Genomic DNA, 24,733 nt, shown 5'->3' on the forward strand with positions numbered 1-24,733 from the left:
GGTGAATAGGGTGATTTCTGGGTTTGTGTGGGCGGGTAAATCCCCGCAAGTAAAGAAAGTACTGTTGGAGCGGAGCCAAGTAGGAGGGAGGGCTGGCACTACCAAACTTTAGGAACTACTACTGGGCGGTAAATATAGCCATGATGAGGAAGTGGGTTGTAGGGAGGGGTCGGTGTTGGAGCGGGTGGAGGCGGCCTCATGTAAGTTTGGGGCCTTTCTCATCGGCCCACTGCTCCACAGGCTTGGTGGTAGTGGCGGCCCTGAGAATTTGGGAGCAGTGGCGGAAGCATATGGGAGTGGAGGGAACGTCGGTATGGGCTCCAATTTGTGGTAATCACCGGTTTATCCCGGGGAGACTGGATGGGGGGTTTTGGAGGTGGCAGAGAGTAGGTATCTGCAGGTGAAGGATTTTGTGCAAAGGCAGGTTTTGACCTTTCTGCTTCGACCGCCGCAGAGGATACAGGACAAGGTAGTTTCTAGAACGGGAGTGGGGGAGAGGAAGGAGTGGGAGGAAACCCAGATAGGTGAGATAAAACGTAAATGGGAAGATGAGTTGGGAAAGGAGCTAAAGGCGGGTGTGTGGGGGATTCTCTGAGCAGAGTCAACACATCATGTGCCAGGCTCAGCCTGATACAATTAAAGGTGGTCCACCAGGCACACATGACGGTGGTCCGGATGAGCAGGTTTTTTGAGTTAGAGAACAGGTGTGTGAGGTATGCAGGGAGGGCCCGCAAACCATGTCCACATGTTTTGGGCATGCCCGTAGCTTAGGGGATTCTGGCAGAGATTTGCGGATGTCATCTCCACGCCACTAAAAACGAGGGTGGCCCCTGAGAGGATCAAAGTTAGGGTTCATTCGGAGGTGGCAGCCGTTTATCGACTTCTTTGGAGAAAACTAAAATGCCAGCAAATTCAATAAGGGGGGGATTAGGGAGAAAGGGGGGGTGTATGGGGCGTGTCAGGCTATTTTTGTGTCTAGATTAGGCGGGAACAGTGGGAGATAGAGGGATGTGTTATCCACTGAACTATGTTTACATTTGTATTTGTATCTTTTATTGTTATAAAACCATAAATGCGGGAATAAAATGTTTGTAAAAAAAAATAATATACCTGAATGCTAGCTGCAACCTTTGTAAAGCAATGGCTGCAGCCTGACATTTAGCATCAATGGTCATCTCTAGTTCAGCAGGTGCAAGATTAGCTAATACAACATTATATTCAAGCTTGATAGTGTCCATGAAAATGTTCAACTTGTTTTGAGCTTCTGACAACATGAACTCCTGCAACATAAAATGATCAATCATTAAGGACAGAAACCATACCAATGGAATTGCAAAATAAAGACAATGAAAAGTATGAAAGAAGGAAAACAGGTCATTGATCTGCCAGTCACATGTGTACAGACAAACATTTTACTTAACTTCATTTTGAAAGATCTCGGGCTCGAATCTACGGCTGCATGGGGCTCCCGCTTGAGTGCAATGTGGCCTGAGAATGCTGGGAAAGCCCTTCAGCGAGCCTCTTGACAGCCTCCGTGCCTTCTCCAGAGTCCCACGAAACGTCTGAGTTGGAACCCTTACCCAAATGGCCATGACCGAATGACGCTCCCGGAAGTGGGTCGTAAACCTACTTCTGACCTACCTGCACGGGATCCAGCAGCCTCCCGTGATTCTTCAGTCTCCCCAGGGTGGCTGCAGCCGGGCGTTGATCAGTGCTCTTCCACACAAACGTGGACCAGATGGAATGGCATCTGGGGGGGGGTATCCCGGGCCTCCTCGGTGGTCAGAGTAAGTGCAGGGTGGCTCCCTGGCCCTCCCCCTGGAACGCAGACATCTTGGCATTGCCCAGCTGGCACCTTGGCACTGCCACCCTGGAACACTGCCTGGGTGCCAGAGTGGCAGTGCTAGGGTGCCTGGGTGCAAGGAGGGCCATGTCCATAAAATGAGAGGTAGGGGGTGTATGAAGGGTTCGAGTGTGCAGGGCAGGTAAGTAGAGTCCTCTGGGTAGTTGGGAGGTGATGGGTGGGGCTCCTAGAAGGAAGGGGGTTCTGTAAGGGGGCTTGGGGAGAGGGGCCTGAAGAGGGGATACCCCCCAGGGATCCCTTAGCGGGTTGTCATCATTTGGGGTGTGTGGGGTAACATCCATGTGGGGGGTGGCATTGCCCATGTGTGGGGGGTGTGGGGGACCCACAAGCTCACTTTGGGATTGAGACACCGTTTCAAAATGGTGGCCCGATCTCGGAGTTCAGCACCCCGGAGCTAAAAAAAATTCTGAGTGTGGCCTCAACTGGTGAGAAACTACACAGGGCCCAAAAAAGTGACTCAGTGTCATTGAATAGCGGTGGGGAACTCGCTGGCAAAGCCGGCGGGAAACTCCCTGAAAAGCCCACCACAAATAAACTGGGAAATTTTGGGGGAGAAACTGAAACTGCCAAACTGAAACAAACAAAAACTGCAACAATTTGGAAAGGCAGTGAACATGCTGTATGTGCATGTCCTGTTGGGGTTTCTAAAACATGAGGAACATGGTTATGGTTATGCGAATGGGCACTGGATTTTGTTGGCATTAAGAATAAATGGGAGCTCTTCTGCAGGCCTTTATATAATAATAACCTTTTATTGTCACAAGTATGAAGTTACTGTGAAAAACCCCGAGTCGCCACATTCCAGTGCCTGTTCGGGTAAGCTGGTCTTGTTCTGCATCACACACCAGCTGTCTAGCCCACTGAGCTAAACCAGCCTTTAAGGATTAGAGAGGATTAGGAGATTGCCTTCCTTGGTCTGACTTTTAACAGAGTGACTTCTCAATTAGAATCAGAAATGTTTTTTGGGGACCTCCAGTTGCAGCATGTAGGAGGAGGTCGCACATTGGATAGCTCCTGCTCGAGGCTCGGTTTTTTGGAATTTAATACCGAGTCCTGATGTGTTGGGTATGCTGGGCCTGTGAGGACTGCGTTTACCAGAGCAGTGAGTGAGACAGGCTACCAACACTTGTATAAGTACAACTTTATTTTATTTAACTATGAGCTGTTAAACATACTTGCACTGTGGGTCAACACTATGTTAGACACTGGAGACCTGAGGCTAACCTGACCAGACTATACTGCTAGCACATGGTAGATGTTTGTGTTACTGATTACGGGCTCTGGCTGTCTCAGAGGCTGCATCCCGAATGAGTGGGAAAACTAGTGCCCTCTGACTTTATAGTGGCCGTGTCCTGTCTGGTGATTGGCTGCTGTGTTCTGTGTGTTGATTAGTCTTTCAGTGTGTCAGTCAGTGTCTGTCTATGCACCATCATATAATTGTGTGTATATTATGACAAGTCCCAGGGGCAGTTTTTAAACGAGCAGGTGCTGGAAGACATAAGGAAGGAGGAGGATGTCTAAAAACCAGAAGAAAGCCATCAGGAAGAAGGGGGCAAGCAAAGGTTCACCATCGAGCGAACGGCAGCAGGAAAGATGGTGGAGGCTGGATTGCTGGGTCACAGTAGATGACCGAGGTGATGGCCGGGAATTTGAGAAGCAATTTGTCAAAACACAGGGAGGTGATGAGGAAGGAAATGATGGCAGCAATAAAGGCATTGGTGGAGGAGCCCCGGTGAAGTTGTCAAAGACATCGGCCGAGGTGCGGGAGCAAGGTGAGAAGCTGAAGGTGGTGGAGGAGGCCTTGTCGCAACATAGTGATCAGCTCACCTCAATGGGTGAGGAACTGTGAAAGGTGATGGATGCCAACAAAGGACTGAGTGCGAAGGTGGAGGATCTGGAAAATAGGTCTAGATGGCACAACTTAAGAATTGTGGGTCTGCCTGAAGAGGTGGAGGGCCCAAGGCCAAAGCACTGGTCGGGCTTATGAGGGAGATGGGAGGGGTGGACCCGTGGAGGTTTTTGCACCCGAGGGAACAGTAGTACTCATTCCATTCCCCAGTTCACAAGCCGTATTCGAGGATAGACTTTTTTGTGGTCGGGAAGGCATTGTTGGTTGGAATTAAGGGGATCAGAGTATTCTGCAACAGTGATTTCAGACCATGTGTCGCATTGGGTGGATGTGGTCCTGGAAAGAGGGGTAGCCCAGAGACCAGAGTGGAGAATGGATGCGGGGTTGGATGTTGGAGGACCAAAGCTTTTGTGATAAGACTGGGAATGTGATTGAGGAGTATGTAGGATTTAACTGTACGGGGGGAGTATCACGGTGGTGTGGGAGACGCTGAATGTTGTAGTGAGGGTGTAGGTCACATTGTTTAAGGCCAAGTTGAATAAAGAGAGGAAGGAGCATCAAAGGTTGGGAGTAGAGATATTAGAGATGGACAGGAGGTGTGCAGGAGATGCAGATCCGACCCTTCAGGCAGGAGGAAAAAGCTCCAGGCTAGGTTTGACCGGTTGTCTACGGGAAAGGCGGTGCGCCAACTGATGTGGGTGAGGGGAGCAGTTTATGAACATGGGGAGAAGGCAGGCCAGCTCCGGAGGGAGGCGGCGACGAGGGAGATAGTCCAGGTGCTAAATAGGACAGGGAATAATCCAGTGGATTATTATGAGAAGTTGGTGACGCCTCCAGAGCAGACCAATAAGGTAATTGAGGAATTTTATGAAAAACTGTATCGGTTGGAGTCACCGAAAGAGGAACGAGGGACGAGAGAGATCCTGGAAGGGTTGGAGTACCTGAGGTTGGGGAGGGGTGGGGTGGCGGGGTGGGATAGGGCCAGGTTGGAGGGGCTGGTGGGGGAACTGGAGGTAAAAGAAGCAATTGGGAGCATGCAAGCGGGGAAGGTGGCAGGGCCAGATGGATTTCCAGTGGATTATTATGAGAAGTTCCAAGACAGGTTGGCGCCGCTCAAGCTGGGGATGTTTGAGGAGGCGATAGGGAGGGGGGCACTACCACAAACTTTGAGACAGGCCGACTTCTGGTGGCGTCTGCGAGCGGAGCGGTCGCGTTTAGAAGAAGCTCCCGCCGGTTTGCGGTATCGCAGTCTTTTTCAGGGGTTCACTGCAATGTTTTTTTGGGGGGAAAAAAAAAACCTCTCCAGGGTCGGCCCTGCCTCCCTCGCCCTGTGACAGCATCAAAGCTCCATTTAGCAGAGCTGGGGGGTTGAAAAAGCGGGAGGGGAATGACTGGTCCCGGTGGGTTTGGCGGGGGACGGCTGCACGTGGAGGAGGAGCGGGGATCGCGACTGTTTCCCCAAGGAGCATCCTGAAAGCTGAAGGCCTCAAAGAGCACGGAGAGGAAGTGAGAATTTTTTTTTGTTTTTTCACTCTCCTGAAAACTTAAAGGAAGCAGAGGGGGCAGAGCCAAGTGGAGGCCAAGACGGCAGGCCCGAAGCCAGTGCATGATGTAGGTGAGATGTCCCACATCGGATGGCTCCCGCCTAGAATGTGATGTGGAGATGCCGGCGTTGGACTGGGGTGAGCACAGTAAGAAGTCTTACAACACCAGGTTAAAGTCCAACAGGTTTGTTTCAAACACGAGCTTTCGGAGCGCAGCTCCTTCCTCAGGTGAATGGAGAGGTATTTATATAGACAATGTTTCTGGAACATACCTCTCCATTCACCTGAGGAAGGAGCAGTGCTCCGAAAGCTCGTGTTTGAAACAAACCTGTTGGACTTTAACCTGGTGTTGTCAGACTTCTTACTGTGCCTAGAATGTGGTAAGAAGACTGAGCCCGATCCCAGGGAAATTCTGGAGGTATACAAAAAAAAGAGAAAGAAGTTTTAAAGAAATTTGAGATTGAAGAAGGAAGGAAGAGTGAGATAAAGGAAAAATAATAAGCCGTTAAGGGATGTGACAAGCACGAGGATGGGAGAAAACGCAGACTTGCCATTGAATGAGAAGACGGGCAAAAGCGCTGACAAGATGTAGGAGGCCGGACCGCATGGTGGGGCTGCACTACTGACAGTGGAGAAGATGACCAAGATGATGGCGGTGGAGCTGGAAAAGCAGTTTGCGAGGCACATGGAGGCTTTGAGGAAGGAGATAGTGGTCACATTGAAGTCATTGGTGGAGGAGAGAGTAGCTGTGGCAAAGCTCAAGTTTTGCTCGGAGCCCTCTGTTGGCTTCCACCACCCTCCGCAGCTCGTCCCCCATCGAGGTGAGCTGGTCACTGTGCTGCGACACGACCTCCTCCATCTCCTTCAACTTCTCGCCCTGCTCTCTCACCTCTGCCCAAAGTTGAAGAAGTATTGCAGGGAGCTCTTCAGCATTATCTCGGGGGTTCTACATGTGGACGTGGAACCGGGTCCTCGGGAGGCCATTTTCAGGGTGTTGGACTGGCCCGAGTTGCAGGCGGGTGCAGGGCAAATATCTTAGCCTTCGCCTCGCTGGTTGCCCAGAGGCGGGTCCTGCTGGGATGGAGGTCAGCTTCTCCACCCTGTGCCTTGGCGTGGTGCGTGAACCCGACTGGAATCCCTGACCTTGGAGAAGGTGAGATTTTAGCTGAGGGGGGCGCAAAGGAGGGGTTCTACAATTCATGGGGATTGCTAATCATGCACTTTCGGGAATTTGTTGTATTTGAACAGTGTGGGGGGGGGGGGGGGTGCGGAGGGTTGGTTCACTTTCCCCTGTTTTGTTGTTAACTTATTTTTGGAATGTACAAATGGATGTATCAGACTGTATATTGATGGGCTGTTTCTGGTTTGTTTTTCTGTTGTTGTTTGATGAAAAATATGAAAACGTGGAGAATAAAAAGTTTTTAAAACAGAAAAGTTTTTTGTCCAATTTCACACCTGCACCATTCTATATGTCTCATTGACACCATGAAAAATGTGAATATATGAAGATAAAAATTAGGAGTAGGAGTGTGCAGTCAGCCCCTCAAGCATGTTCTGCCATTCAACAAGGTCATTGCTCATCTCATTTTAATATCAACTCCACATTCTTGCCCAGCCCAATAAGAACAAACAACAGTACAGCACAGCAACAGGCCCTTCTGCCCGCCAAACCTGCACCAATCATGATGCCTGTCTAAATGAAAATCTTCTGCACTTCCGGGATCGGTATCCCTCCATTCCCATCCCATTTAGGTATCTGGATTTTGTTTATTGTCACGAGTACCGAGTTACAGTGAAAAGTATTTTTCTGCGATCAGCTCAACCGATCTTTAAGTACATGAAAATAAAATACATAATAGGGCAACACAAGGTACACGATGTAACATTACCGTGTTAGGGAACTGGAGCTGGAGGAACTTCGGATCAGAGAAGAGTTACAGCGAGGTAGCCACACCCAAGGTACAGGACAAGAGTAGCTGGGTTACAGTGAGGGGAAGGAAAACGAACAGGCAGACAGTGCAGGGATCCCTCGTGGCCGTTCCCCTTCAAAACAAGTATACCGTTTTGGATGCTGTCGGGGGGGATGTCCTACCGGGGGAAGGCCCTAGCGGCCAGATCTCTGGCACTGAGTCTGGCTCTGGGGCTCAGAAGGGAAGGGGGGATAATCGAAAAACAATAGTGATAGGAGACTCAATAGTTAGGGGAATAGATAGGAGATTCTGTGGTCGCGAGCGAGACCCCCGGAAGGTATGTTGTCTCCCGGGTGCCAGGGCCAGGGATAGAACAAAGAACAAAGAAAATTACAGCACAGGAACAGGCCCTTCGGCCCTCCCAGCCTGCGCCGATCCAGATCCTTTATCTAAACCTGATGCTTATTTTCCAAGGTCTACTTCTCTCTGTTCCCCACCCGTTCATATATCTGTCCAGATGCATCTTAAATGATGCTATCGTGCCCGCCTCTACCACCTCCGCTGGCAAAGCATTCCAGGCACCCACCGCGTAAAAGACCTTCCACGCACATCTCCCTTAAAATTTTCCCCTCTCACCTTGAAATTGGGACCCCTTGTAATTGACACCCCCACTCTTGGAAAAAGCTTGTTGCTATCCACCCTGTCCATACCTCTCATTATTTTGTAGACCTCAATCAGGTCCCCCCTCAACCTCCGTCTTTCCAATGAAAACAATCCTAATCTACTCAACCTTTCTTCATAGCTAGCACCCTCCATACCAGGCAACATCCTGGTGAACCTCCTCTGCACCCTCTCTAAAGCATCCACATCCTTCTGGTGATGTGGCGACCAGAACTGCACGCAGTATTCCAAATGTGGCCTAACCAAAGTCCGATACAACTGTAACATGACCTGCCGACTCTTGTACTCGATACCCCGTCTGATGAAGGCAAGCATGTTGTATGCCTTCTTGACCACTCTATCTACCAGCGTTGCCACCTTCAGGGCACAATGGACCTGAACTCCCAGATCTCTCTGTACATCAATTTTCCCCAGGACCCTTCCATTGACCATATAGTCTGCTCTTGAGTCAGATCTTCCAAAATGCATCACCTCACATTTGCCTGGAATGTACTTCATCTGCCATTTCTCTGCCCAACTCTCCAATCTATCTATATTTTGCTGTATTCTCTGACAGTCCGCCTCGCTGTCTGCAACTCCACCAATCTTAGTATCATCTGCAAACTTGCTCATCAGACCACTTATACCTTCGTCCAGATCATTTATGTATATCACAAACAACTGTGGTCCGAGCACGGATCACTGTGGAACACCACTAGTCACCTTTCTCCATTTTGAGACACTCCCTTCCACCACTACTCTCTGTCTCCTGTTCTCCAGCCAGTTCTTTATCCATCTAGCTAGTACACCCTGAACCCCATACGACTTCACTTTTTCCATCAACCTGCCATGGGAAACTGTATCAAATGCTTTACTGAAGTCCATGTATATGACATCTACAGCCCTTCCCTCATCAATTAACTTTGTCACTTCCTCAAAGAATTCTATTAGGTTTGTAAGACATGACCTTCCCTGCACACAACCATGCTGCCTATCACTGATAAGTCTATTTTCTTCCAAATGTGAATAGATCCTACCCCTCAGTATCTTCTCCAACAGTTTGCCTACCGCTGACGTCAAGCTCACAGGTCTATAATTCCCTGGATTATCCCTGCTACCCTTCTTAAACAAAGGGACAACATTATCAATTCTCCAGTCCTCCAGGACCTCACCCGTGCTCAAGGATGCTGCAAAGATATCTGTTAAGGCCCCAGCTATTTTGTCCCTCGCTTCCCTCATGAACCTGGGATAGATCCCATCCGGTCCTGGGGACTTGTCCACCTTAATGCCTTTTAGAATACCCAAAACCTCCCCCTTTCTTATGCCGACATGACCTAGAGTATTTAAACATCCATCCCTAGCCTCAACATCCATCATGTCCCTCTCCTTGGTGAATGCCGATGTAAAGTACTCATTAAGAAGCTCACTCATTTCCTCTGACTCCACATATAAATTCCCTCTTTTGTCTTTGAGTGGGCCAATCCTTTCTCTAGTTACCCTCTTGCTCCTTATATACGAATAAAAGGCTTTGGGATTTTCCTTAACCCTGTTAGCCAAAGATATTTCATGACCCCTTTTAGCCCTCCTTATTGCGCGCTTGAGATTTGTCCTACTTTCCCGATATTCCTCCAAAGCTTCATCAGTTTTGAGTCGCCTCGATCTTATGTATGCTTCCTTTTTCATCTTAGCTAGTCTCACAATTCCACCCGTCATCCATGGTTCCCGCATCTTGCCATTTCCATCTCTCATTTTCACAGGAACATGTCTGTCCTGCACTCTAATCAACCTTTCCTTAAAAGGCTCCCACATTTCAAATGTGGATTTACCCTTAAATAGCTGCTCCCAATCCACATTCCCGAGCTCCTGCCGAATTTTGTTATAGTTGGCCTTTCCCCAATTTAGCACTCTTCCTTTAGGACCACTCTCGTCTTTGTCCATGAGTATTCTAAAACTTATGGAATTGTGATCGCTATTCCCAAAGTAATCGCCGACTGAAACATCAACCACCTGGCCGGGATCATTCCCCAATACCAGGTCCAGTATGGCCCCTTCCGGAGTTGGACTATTTACATACTGCTCTAAAAAACTCTCCTGGATGCTCCTTACAAATTCTGCTCCAACTACGCCTCCAACATTACATGAGTCCCATGTCTTCAGGATCCTTAAGGGGTAGGGTGAGCAGCCAGACGTCATTGTGCACATTGGTACCAACGATGTAGGTAGAAAAAAGGGTGTGGATGTAATAAACGATTTTAGGGAGTTAGGCTGGAAGTTAAAAGCCAGGACAGACAGAGTTGTCATCTCTGGTTTGTTGCCGGTGCCACGTGATAGCGAGGCTAGGAATAGGGAGAGAGTGCAGTTGAACATGTGGCAGCTGGAATGGTGTAGGAGGGAGGGCTTCAGGTGTTTGGATAATTGGAGCACATTCTGGGGAAGGTGGGACCTATACCAGCAGGACGGGTTGCATTCGAACCAGAGAGGCAACAATATTCTGGGAGGGAGGTTTTCTAGTACTCTTCAGGAGGGTTGAAACTAATTTGGCAGGGGAATGGGAACTGGACTTGTAGTCCAGCAACTAAGGTAGCCGATGTTCAGGACGTCAAAACGTGTAGTGAGGTAGTGGGGAAGGTAACACTGACAAACAAGATAACTTGCAGGCAAGGAGATGGGTTGAAGTGCATATAGTTCAACGCAAGAAGCATCAGGAATAAGGTGGGTGAACTTAAGGCATGGATTGGTACTTGGGACTACAATGTGGTGGCCATCACGGGAACTTGGATAGAAGAGGGGCAGAAATGGTTGTTGGAGGTTCTTGGTTATAGATGTTTCAATAAGATATGGGAGGATGGTAAAATAGGTGTGGGGGGGGGGGGGGGGGGAGGGGGGGGGGGGAGGGGGGGGAGGGGGGCATTGGTAATTAGAGATAGTAGAACAGCTGCAGAAAGGCAGTTCGAGGAGGATCTGCCTACTGAGGTAGTATGGGTTGAAGTCAGAAATAGGAAAGGAGCAGTCACCTTTGTTGGGAGTTTTCTATAGGCTCCCCAACAGCAGCAGAGATGTTGAGGAACAGTTTGGGAAACAGATTTTGGAAAGGTTCAGAAGTCACAGGGTAGTAGTCATGGGTGACTTCAACTTCCCAAATACTGAGTGGAAACTCTTTAGATCAAATAGTTTGGATGGGGTGGTGTTTGTGCAGTGTGTCCAGGAAGCTTTTCTAACACAGTATGTAGATTGTCCGACCAGAGGGAAGGCCATATTGGATTTGGTACTAGGTAATGAACCAGGGCAAGTGATAGATTTGTTAGTGGGGGAGCATTTTGGAGATAGTGACCACAATTCTGTGACTTTCACTTTAGTAATGGAGGGGGATAGGTGCGTGCAACAGGGCAAGGTTTACAATTGGGGGAAGGGTAAATACAATGCTGTCAGACAAGAACTGAAGTGCATAAGTTGGGAACATAGGCTGTCAGGGAAGAACACAATTGAAATGTGGAACTTGTTCAAGGAACAGATACTACGTGCCCTTGATATGTATGTCCCTGTCAGGCAGGGAAGAGATGGTCGAGTGAGGGAACCATGGTTGACAAGAGAGGTTGAATGTCTTAAGAGGAAGAAGGATACTCATGTGAGGCTGAGGAAACAAGGTTCAGACAGGGCGCTGGAAGGGTACAAGATAGCCAGGAGGGAACTGAAGAAAGGGATTAGGAGAACTAAGAGAGGGCATGAAAAATCTTTGGCGGGTAGAATCAAGGAAAACCCCAAGGCCTTTTACACATATGTGAGAAATATGAGAACGACTAGAGCGAGGGTAGGTCCGATCAAGGACAGTAGCGGGAGATTGTGTATTGCGTCTGAAGAGGTAGGAGAGGTCTTGAACGAGTACTTTTCTTCAGTATTTAAGAATGAGAAGGGCCATATTGTTGGAGAAGACAGTGTGAAACAGACTGGTAAGCTCGAGGAGATACTTGTTAGGAAGGAAGATGTGTTGGGCATTTTGAAAAACTTGAGGATAGACAAGTCCCCCGGGCCTGATGGGATATATCCAAGGATTCTATGGGAAGCAAGAGATGAAATTACAGAGCCGTTGGCAATGAACTTTTTGTCCTCACTGTCAACAGGGGTGGTACCAGGGGATTGGAGAGTGGCGAATGTCGTGCCCCTGTTCAAAAAAGGGAATAGGGATAACCCGGGGAATTACAAGCCAGTTAGTCTTACTTTGGTGGTCAGCAAAGTAATGGAAAGGGTACTGAGGGATAGGATTTCTGAGCATCTGGAAAGACACTGCTTGATTCGGGATAGTCAGCACGGATCTTGCCTCACAAGTCTTATTGAATTCTTTGAGGATGTGACCAAGCACGTGGATGAAGGTAAAGCAATGGATGTGGTGTACATGGATTTTAGTAAGGCATTTGATCAGGTCCCCATGGTAGGCTTATGCAGAAAGTAAGGAGGCATGGGATAGTGGGAAATTTGGCCAGTTGGATAACGAACTGGCTAACCAATAGAAGTCAGAGAGTGGTAGTGGATGGCAAATATTCAGTCTGGAGCCCAGTTACCAGTGGCGTACAGCAGGGATCAGTTCTGGGTCCTCTGCTGTTTGTGATTTTCATTAATGACTTGGATGAGGGAGTTGAAGGGTGGGTCAGTAAATTTGCAGACGATATGATGATTGGTGGAGTTGTGGATAGTGAGGAGGGCTGTTGTTGGGTGCAAAGAGACATAGATAGGATGCAGAGCTGGGCTGAGAATTGGCAAATGGAGTTTAACCCTGAAAAGTGTGAGGTTGTCCATTTTGGAAGGACAAATATGAATGCGGAATACAGGGTTAACGGTAGAGTTCTTGGCAATGTGGAGGAGCAGAGAGATCTTGGGGTCTACGTTCATAGATCTTTGAAAGTTGTCACTCAAGTGGATAGAGCTGTGAAGAAGGCCTATGATGTGCTAGCGTTCATTAGCAGAGGGATTGAATTTAAGAGCCGTGAGGTGATGATGTAGCTGTACAAAACCTTGGTAAGGCCACATTTGGAGTACTGTGTGCAGTTCTGGTCACCTCATTTTAGGAAGGATGTTGAAGCTTTGGAAAAGGTGCAAAGGAGATTTACCAGGATCTTGCCTGGAATAGAGAGTAGGTCTTACGAGGAAAGGTTGAGGGTGCTAGGCCTTTTCTCATTAGAACGGAGAAGGATGAGGGGCGACTTGATAGAGGTTTATAAGATGATCAGGGGAATAGATAGAGTAGACAGTCAGAGACTTTTTCCCCGGGTGGAACAAACCATTACAAGGGGACATAAATTTAAGGTGAATGGTGGAAGATATAAGGGGGATGTCAGAGGTAGGTTCTTTACCCAGAGAGTAGTGGGGGCAAGGAATGCACTGCCTGTGGAAGTAGTTGAGTCAGAAACATTAGGGACCTTCAAGCGGCTATTGGATAGGTACATGGATTACGGTAGAATGCTGGGGTGTAGATTGAATTGTTCTTAATCTGGGACAAAAGTTTGACACAACATCGTGGGCCAAAGGGCCTGTTCTGTGCTGTATTTTTCTATGTTCTATGTTCTACATAACACCGGCATCGGGTGAAGCATACAGGGTTATAGTGTTAATCAGGTCAGTCCATAAGAGGGTCGTTTGGGAGTCTGGTAACAGCGGGGAAGAAGCTGTTTTTGAGTCTGTTCGTGCGTGTTCTTAGACTTCTGTATCTACTGCCCGATGGAAAAAGTTCGAAGAGTGAGTAAGCCGGATGTGAGGGGTCTTTGATTATGCTGCCTGCTTTCCCTAGGCAGCGGGAGGTATAGATGGAGTCAGTGGATGAGAGGTAGGTTCGTGTGATGGACTGGGCACTGTTCACAACTCTCTGAAGTTTCTTGCAGTCTAGGGCCGAGCAGTTGCCATACCAAGCTGTGATGCATCCAGATAGGATGCTTTCTATGGTGCATCTGTAAAAGTTGGTAAGAGTTAATGTGGATGTGTTGAATTTGCTTAGTTTCCTGAGGAAGTATTGGCGTGTTGTGCTTTCTTGAGCACAATCTTGTATACATTCTTTAATACGTCTTGTATTCATCAAGATGCCTCTTAAACGTCACTATCATATCTGTTATGACCCCCTGGGAAATAAGCGAGAGTGCACCATTCTATTCTCATTAACTCATAAAGAGTATGAATTCCCCTGGTAATTGGGGGCAGAGCTTCTCACATAATCAGGAAGGCTCCGGCCTGGGTGCAGAGCATGAAGTTTAGTAATGTGTGTGAATAAATCTCTTTCTTTGTATCCTACCGTGCACCCTATAAATGTTTCTCACCCATCGAATTCTACAGTATCTGCATCCACCACTTTTTCCAGCAGCGTTTTCCAGGCACTCACCACTTTCTGAGTAAAAAACGTGCCTCGCACATCTCCTTCAAACTTTTCTCCTTGCACCTTAAACCCATGTCCCCTACTAATTAACTTTTCTACCCAGGGAAAAAGTGTCTGACTATATGAATCTCCTCTGTACCCCCTCCAGTGCAGTCACCTCCTTCCTACGGTGAGGTTACCAGAATTGCAAACAGTACTCCAGCTGTGGTCTACCCAACGTTCTGTACAGCTCCATCATAACTTCCTTGCTCTTATATTCTATGACACGACTGATAAAGGCAAGTGTCCCATATGCCTGTGTTCTTCAAACTTTTTTTCCGAGGACCCATTTTTACCAACCGGATAACCTTTGGGACCCAAGCCGGCCGGCCTTCACGACCCACGCCGGCCGACCTGAGCGACCCACCATTTTCTCTTACCTTGTCTGCTGCTGATAAAAATGAAGGAAATGGTTTTGGGTCCCTTTGACCCTCATACACGCTCCTCCAATGGAACTTGTTGGATGAAGGTGAAGCCTTCTGGTGTTGGAAAGTATGGAGTCTCCATCTGTCCAAAGTTCTGCATTTTTTTCCTGTAAAATCTTATCAAATAAACACCCCCCAAACTTGTAAAAAAAAATGAATAAAGTAAATGAAAAAAATAAAAATTAAATGAATAAAATAAATGAATAAAACCTCCTCGAACTTGTAAAACAAAAAGCTGCACCCGTTTAAAAAAAATAGCAACAGCACTGAACATGCGCGCCTGATCATCGGCATGCATGCGCATAGTTTTGCGCATGCGCGCCAATGTTCGTGCGCGCACGCACAATGCGGCCGAATGTTTTTTTCATGTTCGCAGCCATTTTAAAGGCCACTTGCAGCCGGCGTTATTAAAAACCGGCTGCTGCGCGGGGATTTACGCAATCGGGCGCGCCGCGAAGGACAGCTCCGCGACCCTCCTGACACCCGCCCACGACCCACTCGCGGGTCGCACCCCCGAGTTTGAAGAACACTGCCATATGCCTTTTTAACTTTCCTATTCACCTATGCTGTCTTCAGAGATCTGTGAACAAGTACCCCAATCTCCATCTGTTCCTCTGAGCTTCCTAGTGTCCTTCCATTCATTACATAATCGCTTGTCCTATTTCTTCTTCCAAAGTGTATCACCTTGCACTTATCAGGGTTAAATACCATCTGCCACTGCTCTGCCCATCTGACTCATCCATCTGTAACTTCCTGTAACCTACGACCCTCTTCTTCATTGTTAACCACCCTACCAATCTTGGTGTTGGCTGCAAACTTATTGAGAGCTGTTAGAGATGTTTAAAATCATGAGGGGGATGGACAGAGTAGATCGGGAGAAACTGTTGCCACTCAATCATGGATTGAGAATGAGAGGCACAGATTTAAAGGGATTTCAAAAAAGCAAATGTGGGTGTGAGGAAAACTTATTCATACCAGTAGATCGGTGATGTACCATCAATTGAATGCGAGACGAGTTGCTGTACAAAAGTATGGCTTTAATCAGCTAGATGTTAGCCCTGCGGTCGATTACAGTAAATGGACGACCGCTGGGTGTACTGGGTATTTATACCCCACCCTGGAGGCGGGGTTAACTCAGCCTCTCGACCAATCGGGGAGCCGTCACATGACTGGTCTCAACCAACCGGTCGAGAGGCACATGACCGACCAGGGCCAATGGTAAGCCGGTGTTCTGCACCAATGGCAGGCAGCTATGCTAATCATACCACCACATTCGGTCTGGAATGCACGGCCCTGGAGGCAGGTTCAATTGAGGCATTCAAGAGGGAAATAGATAATTATTTGAATAGAAACAATGTGTAGGGATTCGGGGAAAGGCAGGGGAATGGCACTAAGTCATGACGCTCATTTGGAGAGCCGGTGCAGACACGATAGGCCGAATGGCCTCCTTCTGAGCTGTAACAATTCTGTGATTCTATCTTCCTATGAAAAACTACAAAGGTGCAATTTACCATCTCTTTCATCTCACATCCTTCCTGAGTTGCCAGTTCTCCATGCAGCAGCAAAATTATAACTGGGATGGGGTGGGAGGCGCGTTATCTTACAAGGAAAGGTTGGACAGGCTGGGCTCGGATTCATTGGAGTTTAGAAGATTGAGATGTGATCTTACTGAAACATGCAAGATCTTGAGGGGACTTGTCAGGGTGGATGCTGACAGGATATTTCCCCTTGTGGGAGAGACTAGAACTCAGGGACACAGTTTATAAATAAAGGATCTCCCATTTAGGACAGAGATGAGAAGTTTTTTTCTCCCAGAGAGTCGTAAACATTTGGAACTCGCTTCTCTGGAGATGGTGGAGGTCACTGAATATGTTTAAGTCAGAAGAAAGGTTCTTGACTAACAGGGAGTCAAAGGGAGGAAAGTGGAGCTGAGGCTACAATCAGATCAGCCATGAATTTATTGAATGACGGAGCATACCCGAGGGACCGAATGGTCTGTTCCTACTTCTAATTCATAAGTTTGTAAACCCTCCTGGCTTTCTAACTGATTCTGGAGGGGACAGGGTTGAGGTGGTGAAGTAGCCCTGCTGTTTAACTGACAGGATGCTCTCCTTTTGTCACAGAGGACAGCAGCCAGGAGAGGCAAAGGTATTATTCAGTGTGTAATTTAAAATTGAGTTTGGTAGTCTAGTCACAGTTGATGCCCGTGCATGTTCAGCCATTCTGAGTCATGGCTTTTTCCTGGTTTGGTTCTGCTAATTTTCAGGATACATCCTTGGAGTGTCTGTTCTAATTCCCTCTGGAAATGACTTAACGTTGGAAAGAGCATCGGGGTAGGATTTGCTTTTGATCACTTAGTTTCTCTTTCCAGGACAACCACACCATCTTTACACCCTAGGAGGCTTGGAGGCTGTTGTGGAGCCTGCAATCACTCTGCAAATAAAAAATAATTGGAACATAGTTGGGCAAGAAGTTCACCCCCTGCAGTTTAATACCCTCTGAAATGGCATAGCAAGCAAACTTTCACTACAATAATCGGTAAATTCGTTTTTTGACAATGACATTAAGAACTACAAGGCCAAGGTAGGCAACCTCTACAATAATGGTTAAAAATTCTCACCACCAGTGTCTCAGAACACTACAGACGGACAATAACATAGTTTCATCATTGTCACTTCACCTACTCCCTGAGTACAAAGCATTTTGTAAAAAATCGCTACATGAGCTAAAAGTGAAATGAACTAGTCATCCCACGAAGATTGTGATTTCCTTGGATTTGTTAGCATTCCACTACCTTCGCTGTTTACGACCTAACTACATATAAAACTGGCTAAAAGTGATCAATCTAGATTTTCTACACTGGCTTATTTTGCATAATTACCTTCAACTGGGACATCTTTAGTCTGTTTTTAAAGGAATAAAGGTCCAGTCTCTTTATGTCTGATTGGCATGTATTTTCAAACCCATGCATATCTTTTAATTCAGTCATTAAATGCACATAATCTGTATCCAAATCTATCGTCCGATCATCTGCAATATAATAGAAGTAGTTTACCCAGACATGATATGACAAATAAATCATAAACATTCTAAACAATAATCAAAACATCATCCATTCTGATGCACAACAGATAGTGAAAACAAATGAATTTGTACCAAGCCAAATTGCAGAGTAATAATAATGATAAAGATAATAATGATAATTGACTCTGTCTACACCTCCCACTGCCTGGGGAAAGTGGGCAGCATAATCAAAGATCCCTCCCACCCGGCTTATTCACTCTTCCAAATTCTTCCGTCAGACAAGAGATACAAAATTCTGAGAACACGAACTAATAGACTCAAAAATAGCTTCTTCCCCGCTGTTACCACACTCCTAAACGACCCTGTTATGCACTGAACTGATCTCTTCATACATCTTCTCTACTGAGTAGTACTACACTCCATATGCTTCATCCGATGCCTGTGTCTATGTATTTACATTGTGTATTTATGTTTGTTCCTTGTTTTTTTTTTCCATGTATAAATGATCTGTCTGGATTGCGGTTTTATCGTTACTTAATAAATTTGTTTACTTTACATTGAAGACTCATGTATTCTTCAAGATCATCTCAACCAGTAACGACAGTGATGTGACCATCAAATCACTCAAGACACGAGAGGAAGTAAACTGTGGCTTTAATAGACTTACAACTGAGCCTGCCTGCGACCAGAAGAACTGAGGGCAGACTCACAAGACCGCAGCACTTTATACTTCCGGTAGTGGGAGGGGCCATGGGCGGAGCCAAGGGTGGAGCCCTGTACAAGCTCCTCATCTCCCCCTGTGGGCAGAGCCGCGCAACAGCTCACCGACGGAGCCCACAGGGACACAGTAATACACAGTGTGAATTATGCCTTATACATTCACCACAGGCAGATATTGCTTTAACCAAGTAATACGACATGCTACCATGAGTAGCAAAATAATATAATACCATCTTCCTCGGCTTAACCCCATGGTTCCCTCAGATCAGCCTCAACGTCGACCCCACCCCTAAACTAAAGTGCTGCCGAAATTACCTCCATATTTTCAGCGTAGCAACCACCACAGGACTTCCTGAATACCTAGCTGGGGCAAACGGGAGCGGCGAAGTTGCCAGCCCCGCGCACACCTCCTCCTCCTCCACTAATAGACCTACATCTAGCCTCCAGTGCGGGCGTTGTCCCCCCCTCCCCTATTCACCCGTACGTCCATCCAGTGAGCGGCATGATTCAACACCACTATTGCCGAGTACTCAACATCCACCACTCCCGCCAACAACGTCCTACCCATAACGAGAAAGTTAATTCGGGAGTACAGTTTGTGTACATGGGAAAAGAATGAGTACTCTTTCGCTCTCGGCCGCCAAAACCTCCACGGGTCTACTCCCCCCATGTGTTCCATCAACCCCTTTGGTTCCTTCGCAGCCGCCGACACCCTCCCTGTCCTCGAACTCAACCAATTCAGCCTTGGATCTATAACCGTATTAAAGTCCCCCACCCCCATGATCAGCCGATGCGACTCCAGATCAGGGACCTTCCCCAATACCTGCCTCATGAACTCTACGTCGCCCCAGTTCGGTGCATAAATGTTCACCAGCACCACCGGCATCCCCTCTAACTTACCGCTCACCATATCATATCTGCCCCCACGTGTCTGCCATTATACTTCCCACTTCAAACGCCACCTGCTTGTGAATCAGAATCGCCACCCCCTTTTTTTAGCCCTGAATGGAATACCTGCCCTACCCATCCCTTCCTCAGCCTAGTCTGATCCTCAGGTGTGTGTCCTGTATCATTTAAGCTTTTTAAATGTGCGAACACAGGGCCCCTCCCCCCATCATAACCCTTCCTCGGCCAGCCTCCAGCCCATGTCCCGCACCTCCTCAGGCCCGCCCTTGGTGCCCACCGTCATCGATCCTTTCAACAACCCGTCCCTTGTCAGAAGTCTACCTCCTCCCCCCTCCCCATAACTAAATAACAATCCCAACCCCCATCAACACACTAACCACCTGCTCACTACACACTGCGGTTCTGTGAGCTAGCCTGCCCAGCTAGCCCGGTAGCCCCCGCCCATGAAGCCTAATCTACTGCCCCCCCCCACTGATTCCCCTGCCCCCCCCCCCCCCCCCCCGCTCAATCATTCTCCCAGTGCAAACTTAACAATCCCCACCAAACACAAAGAAAAGAGCAACCCACCATCCCCCATCAAGAACAAAACAAACCCAGCTCAACAGCCCCTCTCCCAGTGCAACAGTGGTTCATACAAACCAGAAAAAAATACAAAACAGGAACATCTCCTCCAGAGTTCAATGTCCTCCTTCTCCTGCCAGTCCATTGTCTCTAACAAATTTCATTGCCTCCTCTGGCAATCCAAAGTAGAGATCCTGGCTTTCATACGTTACCTCAAGTGTGCTGGGTACAACATGCCGAACTTCACACCCTTCTTAAAGAGGGCCGTCCTCACTTTGTTGTAACTCGCCCTCCTTTTGGCCAGCTCCGCACCCAGGGTCTGATAGACGCGTAGCTCACTGCCTTCCCAGGTGCAGCGCCTCGTCTGCCTGGCCCACCTCAAAATCCGCTCCTTATCCAGGAACCGGTGCAGGCCCACCACCATCGCCCTCGGCAGCACGTTCCCTTGCCGCTACCTCATCAGCGCCCTGTGCGCCTGGGCCATCTCCAGGGGCCAAGAAAATGCCCCTTCATCCATCCGCGAACATATGCGCCACATATGGGCCTCTCAGAGCAGCAAAAAGCTGGAGGGGGATTCGAAGGGGAGGCAAAGAGCACACTCTATGCAGATGACTTGCTCCTCTACATTTCGGACTCACAAAGCAGCATGGACGGAATCATCACGCTCCTGAAAGAGTTTGGTGCCTTCTCGGGCTACAAACCCAACATGAGCAAAAGTGAGATTTCCCGGTACACCCACAAGTAGGCGGGGCAGCACTAACGGGACTGTCGTTCAAACAAGCCCAACACAAATTCCGCTACCTGGGGAAATAGCCCATGACTGGAAAGGAATCCACAAATGGAATTCAGAAGTCTGACAGAGGAAGTCAAAAAGGACCTGCAAAGATGGAACACACTCCCACTCTCCCACGAGGGGAGAGTCCAGACGATCAAAATGAATATACTGCCCAGGTACCTCTTCCTACTTAGACCTATCTCGATCTACATCCCCAAGGCCTTTTTCAAAGCACAAGACAAACTAATCATGGCGTTCGTATTGGGGATGGGAAGAATGCTCGGATCCCAAAGAAGGTCCTACAAAAAACAAAATCCAAGGGGGGGTCAGCCCTCCCAAACCTACAATTCTACCACTGTGCGGCGACAGCCGAGCAAATAAGGGGATGGATCAAAGAGCCAGAAGCCGAGTGGGTGCGCGCGGAATTGGCCTCCTGCAAGTGGACCTCCCTCCAGGCCCTCACAACGGCGGCAAAAAACACCCAAAAAACACTCCAGCAGGCCAGTGGTGATAGCCACCCTCCAGTCCTGGAACCAACTACAGCAGCAATTTGGCCTGACCAAAATGTCGGACAAAGCCCCCATCTGCAACAACCATAGGTTCACACCAGCACTGACTGACCCCACCTTTAAAAAGTGGGGACAGGACGGAGTGACACTGACATTGAGGGACCTATATACAGACAGCAGGGTCGCAACACTGGACGAACTGACGGAGAAATTCCAGCTAGCCAGGGGGAACGAGCAACTCACAAGGATGTACCCACAGCTGCCACGATAGACACTACTGGAAGAGTTACTGGAGTTACTGGACGCAAACATCCTAGATAAAGGAAACTGTTGCGACATGTATGAACGACCGGTAGAGTGGGCCGAGACCGTACTGGATGCAACAAGACAGAAATGAGAGGAAGACCTGGGGATTGAAATAGGGTGGGGACTCTGAAGCGAAGCACTGCATAGGGTCAACTCCACCTCCACGTGTGCAAGGCTGAACTTGACACAACCAGAAGTGGCACATAGAGCCAAATGAACAAGAACTCGAATGAGTAGGTTCTTCCTGGAGGTGGAGGACAAATGTGAACAGTGCCAAGGAGGCCCGGTCAACCACGCCCACATGTTCTGGTCTTGCCCCAGACTTGATGGTGACTGGACAGCCTTCTTTGAGGCAATGTCCAAAGTGGTGGGGATGAGGGTGGAGCTATGCCCGAAAGCGGCAGTCTTCGGAGTATCAGACCAACTAGATCTATTTATGGGAGGGAAGGCGGACGCCCTTGCCTTTGCCTCCCTGATTGCCCGCCGTAGAATCCTGTTCGGTTGGCGGTCAGCAGCACCACTCAAAGCTGCAGACTGGCTGGCCGACCTCTCAGAATTTCTCCAAATGGAGAATTCTCCATCCAAGGGTCGGATGATGGCTTCCACAGAACTTAGGAGCCATTCACCCAACTGTTCCGGGACCTGTTTGTGGCCAACGAACAAGCAGAAGAATAGCCTGAAGGAGGAGACAGGAAACAATAGAGGGGAAAAGTAGTCATAAGAACTAGGAGCAGGAGTAGGCCATCTGGCCCCTCGAGCCTGCTCCGCCATTCAATGAGATCATGGCTGATCTTTTGTGGACTCAGCTCCACTTTCCGGCCCGAACACCAGAACCCTTAATCCCTTTATTCTTCAAAAAACTATCTATCTTTACCTTAAAAACATTTAATGAAGGAGACTCAACTGCTTCACTGGGCAAGGAATTCCAAAGATTCACAACCCTTTGGGTGAAGAAGTTCCTCCTAAACTCAGTCCTAAATCTACTTCCCCTTATTTTGAGGCTATGCCCCCTCAATCTGCTTTCACCCGCCAGTGGAAAAAACCTGTCCGCATCTATCCTATCTATTCCCTTCATAATTTTATATGTTTCTATAAGATCCCCCCTCATCCTTCTAAATTCCAATGAGTACAGTCCCAGTCTACTCAACCTCTCCTCATAATCCAACCCCTTCAGCTCTGGGATTAACCTAGTGAATCTCCTCTGCACACCCTCCAGTGCCAGTACGTCCTTTCATAAGTAAGGAGACCAAAACTAAACACAATACACCAGGTGTGGCCTCACTAACACCTTATACAATTGCAGCATAACCTTCCTAGTCTTAAACTCCATCCCTCTAGCAATGAAGGACAAAATTCCATTTGCCTTCTTAATCACCTGTTGCACCTGTAAACCAACTTTGTGACTCATGCACTAGCACACCCAGGTCTCTGCACAGCAGCATGCTTTAATATTTTATCATTTAAATAATAATCCCGTTTGCTGTTATTCCTACCAAAATGGATAACCTCTCATTTTTCAACATTGTATTCCATCTGCCAGACCCTAGCCCATTCACTTAACCTATCCAAATCCCTCTGCAGACTTCCAGTATCCTCTGCACTTTTCGCTTTACCACTCATCTTAGTGTCATCTGCAAACTTGGACACATTGCCCTTGGTCCCCAACTTCAAATCATCAATGTAAATTGTGAACAATTGTGGGCCCAACACGGATCCCTGAGGGACACCACTAGCTACTGATTGCCAATCAGAGAAACACCCATTAATCCCCACTCTTTGCTTTCTATTAATTAACCAATCCTATATCCATGCTACTACTTTACCCTTAATGCCATGCATCTTTATCATATGCAGCAACCTTTTGTGTGGCACCTTGTCAAAGGCTTTCTGGAAATCCAGATATACCACGTCCATTGGCTCCCCGTTATCTGGTAATGTCCTCAAAAAATTCCACGAAATTAGTTAGGCACGACCTGCCCTTTATGAACCCATGCTGCGTCTGCCCAATGGGACAATTTTTATCCAGATGCCTTGCTATTTCTTCCTTGATGATAGATTCCAGCATCTTCCCTACTACTGAAGTTAAGCTCACTGGACAAGAATTACCCGCTCTCTGCCTACCTCCTTTTTTAAACAGTGGTGTCACGTTTGCTAATTTCCAATCTACCAGGACCACACCAGAGTCTAGTGAATTTTGGTAAATTGTCACTTGTGCATTTGCAATTTCCCTAGCCATCTCTTTTGGCACTCTGGGATGCATTCCATTAGGGCCAGGAGACTTGTCTACCTTTAGCCCCATTAGCTTGCCCAACACTACCTCCTTAGTGATAACAATCATCTCAAGGTCCTCACCTGTCATAGCCTCATTTCTATCAGTCACTGGTATCTTATTTGTGTCTTCCACTGTGAAGACTGACCCAAAAAACCTGTTCAGTTCCTCAGCCATTTCCTCATCTCCCATTATTAAAACTCCTTTCTCATCCTCTAAAGGACCAATATTTACCTTAGCTACTCTTTTTTATTTTATATATTTGTCGAAACTTTTACTGTCTGTTTTTATATTCTGAGCAAGTTTACTCTCATACTCTATCTTACTCTTCTTTATAGCTTTTTTAGTAGCTTTCTGTTGCCCCCTAAAGATTTCCCAGTCCTCTAATCTCCCAGCACTCTTTGCCACTTTATATGCTTTTTCCTTCAATTTGATACTCTCCCTTATTTCCTTAGATATCCACGGTCGATTTTCCCTCTTTCTACCGTCCTTCCTTTTTGTTGGTATAAACCTTTGCTGAGCACTGTGAAAAATCGCTTGGAAGGTTCTCCACTGTTCCTCAACTGTTCCACCATAAAGTCTTTGCTCCCAGTCTACCTTAGCTAGTTCTTCTCTCATCCCATTGTAATCTCCTTTGTTTAAGCACAAAACACTAGTATTTGATTTTACCTTCTCACCCTCCATATTTTAAATTCTACCATATTGTGATCGCTCCTTCTGAGAAGATCCCTAACTATGAGATCATGAATCAATCCTGTCTCATTACACAGGACAAGATCTAGGACCGCTTGTTCCCTTGTAGGTTCCATTACCTACTGTTCTAGGAAACTATCGCAGATACATTCTATAAACTCCTCCTCAAGGCTGCCTTGACCGACCTGTTAAACCAATTGACATGTAGATTAAAATCCCCCATGATAACTGCTGTACCATTTCTACATGCATCAGTTATTTCTTTGTTTATTGCCTGCCCCATCATAACGTTACTATGTGGTGGCCTATAGACTACTCCTAACA

At 47.5% G+C, this 24,733-nt stretch overlaps 1 protein-coding gene across 2 annotated transcripts in view; it reads right to left on the reverse strand.

The window, feature by feature from the left end:
* The window catches only part of cfap54 (cilia and flagella associated protein 54), a 763,542-nt gene that overhangs the window by 207,707 nt on the left and 531,102 nt on the right, over window positions 1-24,733 (reverse strand). For both annotated transcript variants that reach the window (XM_038810895.1, XM_038810894.1), the window contains 2 exons: window positions 17,528-17,676; window positions 1,111-1,280 (listed from right to left, as the gene is read on the reverse strand). In XM_038810895.1, the coding sequence (XP_038666823.1) occupies window positions 1,111-1,280; window positions 17,528-17,676 (319 nt within the window). The remainder of the gene's footprint in view (window positions 1-1,110; window positions 1,281-17,527; window positions 17,677-24,733) is intronic.

This window comes from Scyliorhinus canicula, chromosome 11 (genome assembly GCF_902713615.1).
Source record: "Scyliorhinus canicula chromosome 11, sScyCan1.1, whole genome shotgun sequence".
In the NCBI taxonomy this organism is placed as follows: Eukaryota; Metazoa; Chordata; class Chondrichthyes; order Carcharhiniformes; family Scyliorhinidae; genus Scyliorhinus; species Scyliorhinus canicula.